This window comes from Tachyglossus aculeatus, chromosome 11, assembly GCF_015852505.1.
Source record: "Tachyglossus aculeatus isolate mTacAcu1 chromosome 11, mTacAcu1.pri, whole genome shotgun sequence".
In the NCBI taxonomy this organism is placed as follows: Eukaryota; Metazoa; Chordata; class Mammalia; order Monotremata; family Tachyglossidae; genus Tachyglossus; species Tachyglossus aculeatus.
In genome coordinates this window covers 51,467,585-51,482,336 of record NC_052076.1, presented here as the reverse complement: position 1 = coordinate 51,482,336, position 14,752 = coordinate 51,467,585, and the positions used below count along the sequence as shown (strand labels likewise).

General features: G+C 42.8%; 1 protein-coding gene across 1 annotated transcript in view; it reads right to left on the bottom strand.

The window, feature by feature from the left end:
• ZFHX3 (zinc finger homeobox 3) overlaps positions 1-14,752 on the bottom strand; it is a 264,745-nt gene that overhangs the window by 33,887 nt on the left and 216,106 nt on the right. Inside the window, exon 5 of the mRNA XM_038753465.1 lies at positions 7,215-7,322. Within this exon, the coding sequence (XP_038609393.1) occupies positions 7,215-7,322 (108 nt within the window). The remainder of the gene's footprint in view (positions 1-7,214; positions 7,323-14,752) is intronic.

Below are 14,752 nucleotides of genomic sequence, written 5' to 3'. Positions count from 1 at the left end.
ATGAAGATTTGTTTTTTAAAAAAACAACGAAAACCAAAAAAATGTTCCACAAAAAACTTCCCCTCATACATACATTTTTAAAGCCTGAGTGGGTTTTCTCATAAACAACAAAAGTCATGCGGGACTCCTACAAGGAGCTTTACTTGTCTTTCAGGAAGGGAATGAGTAGAGGCCTAAATAGGTTGACCGGGTCACTTAAAGAGCTCATCTGTGTGAGAGGGCTTCTCTCCATACAAGTCACCAGCTTTGTGATGTGGGCAGAAACTGTTCCCTCCATGCAGACTACCCGTCTAAAATCCGCCAGCAAGAGGAGGGATTAAAATTAAAGTGACTCTTGACACTTCTGCGGCCCATGCCATCGGCTCCATCTTTCATTTGCCGGACACTGGCTGACCCTCTAGGTATGTTGGAATTGGGAGGGTCTGCACATTTTTATTAAATCTGGGAGTGGCTTCAGGAGTTTTCCCAAGCCAAAGGTGAATGAAAAAGAAAGACTTTCCCCTGAACTCATATACATGCAAATCCAAAAGAACATTATCTAAAGAAAGGCTTGGAAATCTAAATCCGGCTCCTCACGCCCCCTCCCTTCCTCTCTCTGTCTGAGGCTTAATCCGGGCCAACAGGTTTACTTGCCAGCAGCAGAGTGACTTCCAATAGCCCCATCCTCCTCATCTTTTAATGAGCATCCACTCCCAGCGGGGCCCCTCTGCAGTGAGGGCAAACACCTGTGGTCTCTTCCTTGCTCAAGGAAAGGGTTTTAATCCTCTTGCTGTGGAGTCCCTGATCACAGCCCCAGCCTCCCTGAGTGCTTGCTTGGTTCCAGACCCATTCTTGCCCCTCGGGGATGGAGTCAGCATTTTCACAAGCCTTTCTTGCTCAGTGCAGCACCTGGAAGGAAGAGCTCAGTACTACCACATGATCCTAGCATCTGTGTCTGTTATAACATGTAATCACCAGAGAGAAACATGGCTCATGATTAGGCTATTTTCCCAGGAGGTAATAGCAGAGAGCTCTAACTTCTTCGCTATATTTCAAACATTCCTTTCCAGCGATGTCCTCGCTGAAAAGAATTGGGTTGACTGACACTGACCAATGGATGAGCTGTTTCCTGCTCATCTTTTGGGACAACACAGTTCTAAACCCCACATCACAGGCATCAATCTGTTACACTAATTCCTTGTTGAAATATGCATAAGACTGTCTGACTACACTGATTCTTTTTGCTCTCCCAGAAGGCCACCTCACAATTCAATTTCGAGCAGCCTATCTTTTTTCCCCCCATTTTGGTCAGAGTCGTCAATGAGCAGCTGAAGCTTAACAGCCCAGGATCCACTTCCTGTAGCCTAGAATGGCCTGAGTCCAAAACAGTGTATTTGCCAAGTTTTGGCAGTTGAGTAAGGCCACCACTTTGATGGTCAAAATCCGTTCATTTCCTAAATAAGCTTCCAAATCTCAAGTTTCAGATTTCCCTCTGCACAACTGATGGCTTAGCGCAGGGACACTCATAGTTGGGGTGGGGGTGGGGGGTGGGGTAGAATGGTGCTTTGCACATAGTAAACGCTTAATAAATGCCATCATTATTATTATTAGGGGAGGTCAGGCCAATAGGACCATCTCCAAGTGGCAGCTATCTCAAATAGTGCAAGATCTTCACACCTCATTGAAACGCTGACAATGCAGGGAGATGGTAATAATAATAATAATAATAATAATGATGGTATTTGTTAAGAGTTTACTATGTGCCAAGCACTGTTCTAAGCACTGAGGTATATAAAAGGTAATCAGGTTGTGCCACCTGGGGCTCGCAGTCTTCCATAAAGATGGATGGAATCTGTTGCACCACCTCAAGTCTAACTAAATTTTCTTGGATTGTCTGCAGAATACCTCTGAAGTATTCCTCCAACAGTTTTCTAATGTGGGAAGCAGAAGTCTGAATTAAATTTCTCTTCAAATAGACTGTGAGCCCACTGTTGGGTAGGGACTGTCTCTATATGTTGCCAATTTGTACTTCCCAAGCGCTTAGTACAGTGCTCTGCACATAGTAAGCGCTCAATAAATACGATTGATGATGATGATGATAGGAACTAATTGCATTTATCAATCTGACCAGACATTTCAATACTGCCCTCCCAATTCCCTTAAAGCAGTCACTGGTAAATGACCAGGTCTCCTGACTGAAATAATATTTAAATGCTGGGAGGCAACATGGTCTAATAGAAAGAACATGAGCTGAGAAGCCAGGAGACCCGAGTTCTCATCCCAGTTGTGGTACTGGCCTGCTGTGTGACACCAAGCAAAGCACTTTTTGTGCCTTAGTTTGCTCCTCTGAAAAGTATGGTGAATAATCACATAGGGATGTTCTGACGGTCAAGATAATTGTTGTGATGGTGCTTTGGAAAAAATAAAAGCCCTAAACAAACTCTAAGTCAGTTTTGTAGGAAGGAATGATAGAAATGAAACATGACTATTTTGCTTTGCATATAGATCACCTCCACTATTTAACTGATATTCAGGGCTAGGATATTAAATGGGTCGATTTGAAATTTGAGAATATGATAGGTACTTTTCCTGAGAGATTACTTTTTCATATAACCAAACTGAAAAAAATAATTTATACTGCATTCATACTGGCAATGAAGTCTGGTATCGAAATCCACATGATCATTTCCTTCTCCTAATGCAAAAAAAGCATCCACTGGACTTGTTTACCAATCGCGTGCTAAAATTTCACTGGAGTGAATTCAAGCAGCCAAGATGCACCAGAAAAAAAAAGGGAGAGTGACCGTTTCCCATTATTCCCATATAGGTGTGAAAAATACAGACCTGAAATGAATTCATAGGAAAGGTTATGGGTAAATGAATTGGGTGAAAGTAGACATATGGTGTTCCCCTGTCCTTAGTTTGGGGATATGCATAGAAAAAAATTGGATAAAGTGAAAGGGGAACATTCACTTAAAACTATAGAAATGGGCTCCCCACCCCACTTTCTATCTTATAACGGAACTGTGTAATGGTTAGCCTATGTGCCACTGTTTCAAAATACCTTTGGGATTGGAATTTTCTCATCGGATCGAGATATTACAAATGACTAAATCCTGAATACTGCCTTCTCCTTCTGGAATCCAAGTCAGCGGATGCTGCTCTTCCCGTTGCCGCTAACGTCACAGAAGCCGAATCACAACTGTTCTGGGTAGAGCAGCATGTGACACCCTGTCATCAAGAACCCTTTATTTCACTATTCTGACATCTCAGAGGCTAGAAGAATCATTGGAATTTTGGAAAGCTGTTCTAGGTTTGAGACTATCTTTAATTGTACGTTCTATCTTTAACTCTTTGTAGTCCCGCAATAAAATTATTAGTCTTACAAATGGGCAGTGGTATGGGAATTGCTCTTTGCTGAATTCTGTGGTTTATTTAACTCCCAAACCCATTTCTATCCTCTGGGCCAAGAGATATGCCTGAACTATATATGTATTATTTTTCTCACCTCTCTTTTATCCTTTCCTATGCTCTATTACAGATTACATGCTTCACATTAAGAACTGAACAAATAGGAAGATTCAGAGAAGCACTCACACACTACAGTCTTGCATGAGCCAAAAATCTGGAGTTTGGCCCAGTGCTAGCCCTGAGGCAGAGGAGTCAATAAACATTCCTGGGTTGATTTCTGGGGTGTTTTGGCATGGGTCCAGTTGCTTTATGGGCCCTGTGCCAACTTCTGACTTGGCTACCGTTACTGAACCCAGCTTTGGGAACTCAGGGTTCATTGAACTTGTAGCCTTTGGGGTCGTCAGGGCACTGAACACATAAATGTGCACGAGTATGAAAGTGTGCATCTTTATAAAGTACCCGCCTAGGTACAAAAGGGGCTTTCGGGGCAGGTGAAAAATACAGAATAGATGCCCAGTGTCAACAGCAGGTGAACAAGTGTCTGGTCTAGGAAAAGACAATTAAAATAATTTTTGATTTGAGGCTTAAAAAAAATGAACAATATAATTCAAGAGCCACTCAGCCTCTGCCAATAGTCATCTCTTCTGAGTAGTCTTCAGTTCTGGGACCAATCAGTATCATTTATGGAGCACCTGTGTGCAGAGCACATTAAGTGCTTGAAAGAGCAGTAGTACAGAGTCAAAAGACATGATTCCTGCCCTCAGTGAATGTACAGTGTATCGGGACAGGTATTACCTTTGTCACTTAGTTCATGTCGCCAGTCTTAGAACAGGAAATGGGCAATTAAAAAAAATGGGGGAAAAATATATGGGCCTCAAAATACCCATAAACATATGTGCCCAACAAGGATGGTCTGTATCCACAGGTATACACATGCAGAGGGAAAAGGATATGTAAGCAAATAGACAGATGAGCAAATATAAGCACATATGTGTACTTTTGGGAGGCTTAATTCACCAGCCAAGCTAAATGTTCTTCTCTGCCAGTCCTTGGCTTACCTGTTTTGCTCAAGTTCGTGTAATTAGCAAAATAATTGGAAATAAAGCCATAGTGAAAAACAATGCCAAATGATTAAAATCAGCCTGTCAACCTTGACTTTTCAAGAGTTGCCCACAAATAGATGAGCACATTTGTGCACCTGTGACTTTGGGGAAACACTCAGCAAGTGTTAGCTTAGTTCACTAGTCAAAATTACCATTCATCACATATATGTGAGGGTGTGCCTCTGTGCCTATGTGAAAGTATGTATGTATGTATGTACGTATGTATGTATGTTTGTAAATAGAGTGGGAGAGTGGGTGGAAATAGATTTCTGTTAGGATGTACCTGACCTGATTTTTTTTCCAATGTCTAATTAGAAAGCTAGTGGGCCTGTAGGAATTATTCATAAACTGCAGGAGCTGTGCACTATACACTTACGTTAAACACGTCAAATCCAATTGAAATAATACCTGCCAGCATCATACCCCATAAGCACACTTTTCTGCAACAATTTCCCATATCCTACTAACCCATTAATACCTCCTTTAATAGCAATATACCGAGGGTTTGAATCAGGGACGCTCCATTGCACTAATTGCTCTGTGTGAGGTGAGCATCGTGGATTAAAAAAACAAAAATAAAAAAATCCCTTCAGGCCATTCCTCTGGAAATGGAGCTTACACTATAAGTCTAATTCAAAATTTAAAGAAAAAATCCCAATAAGTATATAATGGTTAATGCTTTAAGAGTCATGAAATGGTTCGGTGCTTGGTTATTTTTGGTGTGTTTGTTTATTGCATAGAATATAATAAGAGCTCCCAAATTTTTTTTTGAGATGTCAGATTAGCTTAACTACATACATCTTGATGGTCTGAAGTTAAAAAATTTTTCCTGGTTACTGATGCTAGAGGTAAGTTCATGTTCAATTGGACTTGTTTTCTCAGGGTCAGCACTAGGCCTCTGGCAGGCCAGAATGTTAATTTAAGCCTGCCATCTTGCTTCTGGTTTGAATTGTGGCCATCTCCAATTCCAACAGGGGAGGAGGACTACAGAGGCAAAGAAGGAAAAACAGGGTGGAGCATTAAAGGAGCACAGTTACCGGTGCAAGAGTTACAGTTCCTTAAATCCCCCATCCCTCCCAGACTGAACCCAAAATCTCTTATTTCTGGGATCTTGCGCAGACAATTCTTTGCTGACTGGCAGCTCCAAGTGACTTCCACTTCACCCATCCCTAAAACTGGTTCTGAATTGACCCAGAGGATCAATTTGTTTTTCTGATGTCAAAATATTTTGTCTATTGAAAGGGTGAGAAGCTTTCCATCTCAATTAACAGGGATGTTTTTCTAGACTGTGAGCCCACTGTTGGGTAGGGACCGTCTCTATATGTTGCCAACTTGTACTTCCCAAGCTCTTAGTACAGTGCTCTGCACACAGTAAGCGCTCAACAAATACGATTGAATGAATGAATGAATCCCTGGCCAAAATGGCTGTACCTTAGGGAGGTGTGGCCCTCAAAGGTGTTCTAGCCTTGTTTTAACATAAGGCAATACTTCATATTGCTTTTTATAGTAGCTTTAATATGCCTGAAGGGAGAATGGCTAAGGGAAGAATATTTCGCTATATAAAATAATCTTGCTCAGTGGCATATTTCTTTAATGTCTCTCTCTCTCTCCCCACCACCCACCTCTCAACAACTGAAACTTTACACTTACAAAGGGTGATCAAAAAGAAAATTCTGGTCAAGTTACTAGACCTGAAAGTCCACACCTCAACACCTGATGAATCCAAGCACAAGAATCCGTTTCTTATTAACTACTGCAGCCAAACTGGAAATCAGAGGCCTGGCTCTGAAATTTACCTTTTTCTCCTTTCAAGCTAAGTAATCAATACTGGAAAAATATTAATTGTTCCAAGTCCATTTGAAATGTTACTGATTTGCATCATAAGCAGCTACCTATTACCAGGAGGAAAGGATCCCCCATTGCATGTCTCCTGATCCGAATCGTTCAGTTGGTGAATCATAATTTCGAGATTAAATGGGAAGAAGGAACTCGGGATATTTTTGGAAGATATTTTTATCCAAGAGAGAGATGAGGGGTTGCTGGCACTTATACTGAGTCTCAGATCAGCTCAAATACCTTAAAAGGTGTGTTGTTACCCTTTAGGATGCAATACAACAATTATGTTTTGGGATGAAAAGTGCATGATTTTTTTAAGAATCCAGTATGAAATTTTCTCCTCCCTGTGTGCTTGTGTCTACTTAGAAGGAGGGGCAACTGCTAGATGCAGTTATCTGAATAAATGGACCAGCTGTGTCAGTAATAAAAACTGTGATATTTGTTAAGTGCTTGCTAGTGTCAAGCACTGTATGAGACACTGGGGTAGACAAGATAATCAGATCTCACAAGAGGCTCGCAGGCTAAGTTAGGAGGGAGAAAAGGTAACTGAATCCTCATTTTGCAGATGAGGGAACTGAGGCAAAGAGAAGTGAAGTGACTTGCCCAGGGTCCAGGTCAGAGAGCAGCTTCATGCCAGAGACAGAATTAGAACCCAGCTCCTCTGACTGCCAGGGCTGTGGTCTTCCCACTAGTTGACACTGCTTCTTAATAACCGCTGCACATCATCCTTGAACACAAGCGGTGGAAGGGAAATGGATACAGGTGCTTAAAAAATCTATTCGGGGGGCAAATCAGGCCTCTCTGCGCTGATTTCTAGCCTCACAATCTGCTCCTTCATTCGGTATGAACATTTTAGTAGTTAAGGAATACCAGCGGCACTCATACCTGTCCACCTGCCCTGGTCTTTATCGCCTCCGCTCTCTTGGTCTTTAGCAAGCTCTTCTGAATCAGCAGCTGCTTCACTGGGCCCTTCAACATCTTCAACTGATTCTTCTGCAAAAGAAGAAAAAAATCCCCGCAAAGATTAACAAAGGAGAGCAAAGGAAAGGAGAAGGACTTTCAAAACAGTTACCCACAAAAGCAAAGACACTAGTCATTCTGGCCTTAAAAACCTTGCCAATAACTCATCAGCGGGCTGCCCTGAAAATACCACTGCCGTCTTCCTAATTCTTTGACGAGCTGGGATTTCTCTGGCTCTGTATCGCAATTAGGTATTTTAGGATAGAATTCAAATACTACATTTAAAATGCTCCAAGTGAAAACAACCCTTGCCTAAATAGCAGAGCTGGATGGAGCACGCTGAGGGGGCTGCGCTGGGGACTGTAACACTCACTCGCTTCGAATGGGAATAAATCTAGTCACAAAGCCAGGGACTTCGGAGATCAAGTCCAGAGTTCCTGGTACAAGGCAACAAAGCGCTGAGAGTCGTTGAGGGAGAAGCTCTAGTTCGGCCTGGAGACGTCTGCAAGGGCAGCACGGTACCGCTCTCCCCGAGTCGACACCGGGCAGTATGGCTCCCGGAAAGAAAACCTGCCATGTCCGGGAGGTTGAGGCCAACATCGGCGGTCTCCCGGGGCCCGGAGCGGTTTTCCACTTCTGTGGGCTCCTCTTCTGCCAGCACAGAGCTCCATTTGGAACGGGGCCTGAAACAGTCGCTCCAGTGCCTTTCCCCTTCCCCTCGCCAGCCCTGCCAAGCAGCAACCCCCACCAGACTAGAGATTTAATACGAAAAACATTTATGGAAATTGGAAGCAAATTTTATATTTCTCATTTCTAATTCCTAAAGGTTCTTGGATCCTTCTGCCAAAACAATTGATCCCTCAGGATCTCGCCACTCATAGGGGAGCTGGGTTGGAAATAATTTTCCATTATTCTTAATCATAGGTTTCAAAAATGAATCAGATTCGAATCAACAAGCATCGTTCCAAAAATGGTTCCAGAGCTTTCTTCTTGGTGCACAAACATCCCGGAAACTCATCAAGCCAACCTTGTAAATAAGATAAAAAAGAATTATAAGAGGATTATAAAAAAAGTCAGGAGCTTTCATTAACCCACACATCTGCAGGGAAGTCACACTGGGGACTACTGAAATCTACAGGGTTACCTAGCATATACAGTGGAAAGAGCAGGGCCTTTGGAGTCAGAGGTCATGGGTTCAAACCCCGGCTCCGCCAATTGTCAGCTGGGTGACTCTGGGCAAGTCACTTCACTTCTCTGTGCCTCAGGTACCTCATCTATTAAATGAGGATTAAGACTGTGAGCCCCCCGTGGGACAACCTGATCACCCTGTAACCTCCCCAGCGCTTAGAACAGTGCTTTGCACATAGTAAGCGCTTAATAAATGCCATCATCATCATCATCATCATCTTGGAGCAAGTGGCCAAGAGGCTATTTCCAGGACTTAATAAATCTAGGAAAATAAAATAATCAAGACCACAACTAGGGTTGGGTGACCTTTCTGAGATGCCCAAGCATAAAGTGGAGCTTCTCCGGTAACATCCTCATGTCCTCGAGGTGGTGGAGTAAGGATGAAGAAAGGTGATGCTACATTTTTTTTTTAAATGGTATTTGTTAAATGCTTACCACGTGCCAGGCACTGCAGTAAGCACTACAAGCTAAGCAGGTTGGACACAGACCCGGTCCCCCATGGAACTCACAGGATTAATCCCCATTTTATAGCTGAGGTAACTGAGGCACGTAGAAATGAAGTGACTCACCCAAGGTCACACAGCAGACAAGTACCAGAGCCAGGATTAAAAACCCAGGTCCTTCTCACTTGCTGGCCCATATTCCTTCAAATATCTCCTAAAATAATAGCTCCTCCAGGAAGCTTTCCCTGATTAATCTCTAGTCTCCATACCCTATTTCTCCCTCTACTGCCATTTCTGTATTTTCAGATCACCAAAGCATCTGGTACTTACACCCTCGCCACCCCTGAACTAGTATTTATGTATCTCTAAACTCTGCTGCTTCCCCATATTTTTAACTTATTTTAGGATCTGTCTCCCTCAGAGTTTAAGCACTCTGATCATGTCTACTAACTCTAGTGTACTCTCCTGAGTGCTTAGAACAGTGCTCCGCACAAAGGAAGTACTCAATACTATTGACTGAGTAACCTTGATTCCCACTTGTCTTTTAACACCTTATCACGGACACTATCTTCTCTATTTCATCCCGTACAGAATGGTGTTTTAGGATTGAGTGAAATGATCCGTAAATAGCTAGGAAAAAGTGCAACTAAGACACTTGGAGCTTTTCCTAGAAATACGACGGGATAGAAGTAGGAGTAATGGTAATGATAGTTATTGAACACTCACCTTATGAAAACATACTGTACTAACAGCTTGACTACAAGGTTGGTTTGGGGAAAGGGAGATTCACGGTCATAAGTTAGTTCTTACAGAATTCCTTCTGGGAATAAAGCACTGGGAAATGCTTTCTGTTTCCAATTGCCGGAAATTTATTGAGTGGCATTAAGCATACCACTTCCTTTCTCTGTGCCTCAGTTTTACCCATCTGAATAATGTGTATTCTACCAGAGAAGCAGCGTGGCTCAGTGGAAAGAGCCCGGGCTTTGGAGTCAGAGGTCATGGGTTCAAATCCTGGCTCCGCCAACTGTCAGTTGTGTGACTTTGAGCAAGTCACTTAACTTCTCTGGGCCTCAGTCGCCTCATCTGTAAAATGGGGTTAAAACTGTGAGCCCCACGTGGGACAACCTGATCACCTTGTAACCTCCCCAGCGCTTAGAACAGTGCTTTGCACATAGTAAGCACTTAACAAATACCATCATCATTATTGTTATTATTACCACGGTGCTTCCTCCTTGAGTTTTAGCCTGGGAACAATTAGACTTGTTGAAAAGCACTCGGTTTCACTCAGGGAAAAACACTACATAAAAACACTGCATTATTAGTATTTGTAATCAAGAGTTCAAACCAGCTGCCAAAAGTGTATGCCATAACTACCTGGATCATATTTTCTGTATCACCCAGAACTGTTTACGTTCCATTTATTCATTTAGGTTTTTGACAAAATTCCTCAACAACTGGATCATAAAATTGATCTCCAAATGGAGAAATAGTTCTTCAATCAATACCAATCAATCCGTTCTATCTAAGTCAGCTAATTCTCTTCAAATGTACTTATCTGCCCCTTTAAACATGCTTACACACGCCATGATGTAAAGTATTGCAGTATTGATGCTGTGCTGGATTTATATAACACAGAACTTTACCTTCCACCATGTGAAATATTTTCCATGCTCTGTGACTCCTACAACTTTGGAGGGGCTTTACGATAAACCGATCGAAAACCGTCGGTTTAGGATTAAACAGTCTTGCAAACCACTCTCCAGGTGGGTTTGTGAAGGTGGTGGTGAACCTCATTAAATGAGAGGACCGGCTTCTGCTTTCAACAGAAGCTGCAGATATTTCACATTTGAATTTTCTTCTTATTTGAATGATTATTCCCAACAAATAAGTAGTAGAGAAAGCATGAGTCAGAGGACCTAGGTTCTAATCTCAGCTCTGCCACATCTCTTCTGTGTGACCTTGGGAAAGTCACTTCACTTTTCTGGGCCTCAGTTACCTCATCTGTAAAGTGAGGATTAAGACTGTGAGGCCCATGTGGGACATGGACTGTGTCCAACCTGATTAGCTTGTATCTAACCCAGCGCTTAGTACAGTGCCTGGCACATAGTAGGTGCTTAAATATTATATGATTATACTGAGCCCCCTTTTTCCTCTCCTCCTCCCCATCCCCCCCGCCCTACCTCCTTCCCCTCCCCACAGCACTTGCCTATATTTGTATAGATTTATTACTCTATTTATTTTACTTGTACATATTTACTATTCTCTTCATTTTGTTAATGATGGGCATATAGCTTTGACACCTGTCTACATGTTTTGTTTTGTCGTCTGTCTCCCTTTTCTAGGCTGTGAGCCCGTTGTTGGGTAGGGACCGTCTCTATATGTCGCCGACTTGTACTTCCCAAGCACTTTAGTACAGTGCTCTGCACAGACTAAGCGCTCAATAAATACGATTGAATGAATGAATGAATGAATATAGCTTTGCCACCTGTCTACACGTTTTGTTTTGTTGCCTGTCTCCCCCTTCAAGACTGTGAGCCCATTGTTGGGTAAGGACCGTCTCTATACGTCGCTGACTTGTACTTCCCAAGCGCTTAGTACAGTGCTCTGCACATAGTAAGCACTCAAATACGATTGAATGAATGAATGAATATGAAAAAGAGTCCACAGACTTGGGGACTGGATTAATATTTTTAAGTTCATTCATTCATTCATTCAATCGTATTTATTGAGCGCTTACTTTATGCAGAGCACTGTACTAAGCGCTTGGGAAGTACACGTTGGCAACATATAGAGACGGTCCCTACCCAAGGGTGGGCTTACAGTCTAGAAGGGGGAGACAGAGAACAAAACAAAACATATAAACCAAATAAAATAAATAGAATAAATATGTACAAGTAAAATAAATAGAGTAATAAATATGTACAACCATATATACAGGTGCTTTGGGGAGGGGAAGGAGGTAAGGTGGGTGGTGGGGAGGGGGAGAGGAAGGAGGGGGCTCAGTCTGGGAAGTTGAAACTGTACTGATGCCCTTCATTAAAAAAAAAAAACCAGTCCCTTTACTCTTCTCTCATCCAACTTACACACAAAGGTGTAAGCACCTGGACTCCTGCTACCAGACTGATGAGTGCCTTAACAGTTATTTAATAAGATTTATGATGTTCCACTCCCCCAAACAATGCATTATATTCATTCATTCATTCAATCGTATTTCTTGAGTGCTTACTGTGTGCAGAGCACTGTACTACGCGCTTGGGAAGTACACGTTGGCAACATATAGAGATGGTCCCTACCCAACTGTGGGCTCACAGTCTAGAAGGGGGAGACAGAGAACAAAGCAAAACATATAAACCAAATCAATCAATCGTATTTATTGAGTGCTTACTGTGTGCAGAGCACTGTACTAAGCACTTTGGAAGTCCAAGTTGGCAACATATAGAGATGGTCCCTACCCAACAGTGGGCTCACAGTCTAGAAGGGGCAGACAGACAACAAAACCAAACATATAAACCAAATAAAATAAATAGAATATGTACAAGTAAAATAGAGTAATAAATCTGTACAAACATATATACAGGTGCTGCGGGGAGGGGAAGGAGGTAAGGCGAGGGGGGAGGACTATTTATTTTATTTCGTTAGTATGTTTGGTTTTGTTCTCTGTCTCCCCCTTTTAGACTGTGAGCCCATTGCTGGGTAGGGACTGTCTCTATATGTTACCAACTTGTACTTCCCAAGCACTTAGTACAGTGTTCTGCACACAGTAAGCGCTCAATAAATACGATTGATGATGAAGGAGGGGGCTCAGTCTGGGAAGTTGAAACTGCACGGAAGCCCTTTGTTTAAAAAAGAAAAGTCTCTTTACTCTTCTCTCATCCAACTTCCGCACAAAGGTGTAAGCACCTGGACTCCTGCTACCAGACGGGTGAGGGCCTTAACAGTTATTTAATAAGATTCATGATGCTCCACTCCCCCAAACAACACATTATATTCATTCATTCAATCAGATTTGTTGAGCGCTTACTGTGTGCAGAGCACTGCACTAAGCGCTTGGGAAGTACACGTTGGCAACATATAGAGACGGTCCCTACCCAACAGTGGGCTTACAGTCTAGAAGGGGGAGACAGAGAACAAAACAAAACATGTAAACCAAATCAATCAATTGTATTTATTGAGCGCTTACTGTGTGCAGAGCACTGTACTAAACGCTTGGGAAGTCCAATATGGCAACATATAGAGACGGTCCCTACCCAACAGTGGGCTCACAGTCTAGAAGGGGGAGACAGACAACAAAAAGAAACATATAAACCAAATAAAATAAATATAATATGTACAAGTAAAATAGAGTAATAAATCTGTACAAACCTGTATATATGCAGGTGCTGCTGGGAGGGGAAGGAGGTAAGGCGAGGGGGGGAGGAGGAAGGAGAGGGCTCAATCAATCAATCAATCTTATTTATTGAGTGCTTACTATGTGCAGAGCACTGTACTAAGCGCTTGGGAAGTACAAATTGGCAACATAGAGAGACAGTCCCTACCCAACATTGGGCTCACAGTCTAAAAGGGGGAGACAGAGGAAAAAAAAACCAAACATACTAACAAAATAAAATAAATAGAATAGATATGTACAAGTAAAAGGCTCAGTCTGGGAAGCTGAAACTGTACTGACGCCCTTTGTTTAAAAAGAAAAAGTCCCTTTACTCTTCTCTCATCCAACTTCCGCACAAAGGTGTAAGCACCTGGACTCCTGCTACCAGAGTGCCTTAACAGTTATTTAATAACTGTTATTTAATAGTTATTTAATATTCCCATCGCTCTCGCCTGTCCCGCCATCGACCCCCGGCCCACGTCATCCCCCGGGCCTGGAATGCCCTCCCTCTGCCCCTCCGCCAAGCTAGCTCTCTTCCTCCCTTCAAGGCCCTGCTGAGAGCTCACCTCCTCCAGGAGGCCTTCCCACACTGAGCCCCTTCCTTCCTCTCCCCCTCGTCCCCCTCTCCATCCCCCCCCATCTTACCTCCTTCCCTTCCCCACAGCACCTGTATATATGTATATATGTTTGTACATATTTATTACCCTAGTTATTTATTTATTTATTTTACTTGTACATATCTATTCTATTTATTTTATTTTGTTAGTACGTTTGGTTGTGTTCTCTGTCTCCCCCTTTTAGACTGTGAGCCCACTGTTGGGTAGGGACTGTCTCTAGATGTTGCCAATTTGTACTTCCCAAGCGCTTAGTACAGTGCTCTGCACCTAGTAAGCGCTCAATAAATACGATTGATGATGATGACGATGTTGGGTAGGGACTGTCTCTATATGTTGCCAATTTGTACTTCCCAAGCGCTCAGTACAGTGCTCTGCACCTAGTAAGTGCTCAATAAATACGATTGACGATGATGATAATAAGATTTATGCGGCTCCACTCCCCCCAAACAATGCATTACCATCATCAATCGTATTTATTGAGCGCTTACTAGGTGCAGAATGGAAGTTCTTACTTTCCCATCTCAAAGCGCAATGCCGCTTGGGCTGGTTTTAATACACTAATAATAATAATAATAATGTTGGCATTTGTTAAGCGCTAAGGTGCTGTGAAGTCTCCACTACAGTAGGAAATGAAGGAGAAAAGTCAGTTTGCCAGGGAAATCAATGCCTTCAAGCCGGGAAAAGTGAAAAATCTGGGCCGCTGTGTCAGAGCCAACCATGCAATTCCACCTGCGACCTACAGGTGTCACCGTCTGCCCGGAGAGGCCGGGGCCGGGGCAGCTGGCGACCAGCCTGCAGACACTGTCTGGGCCGCCTAACCTGAGCATGTGGAAATAATATACGACTTCA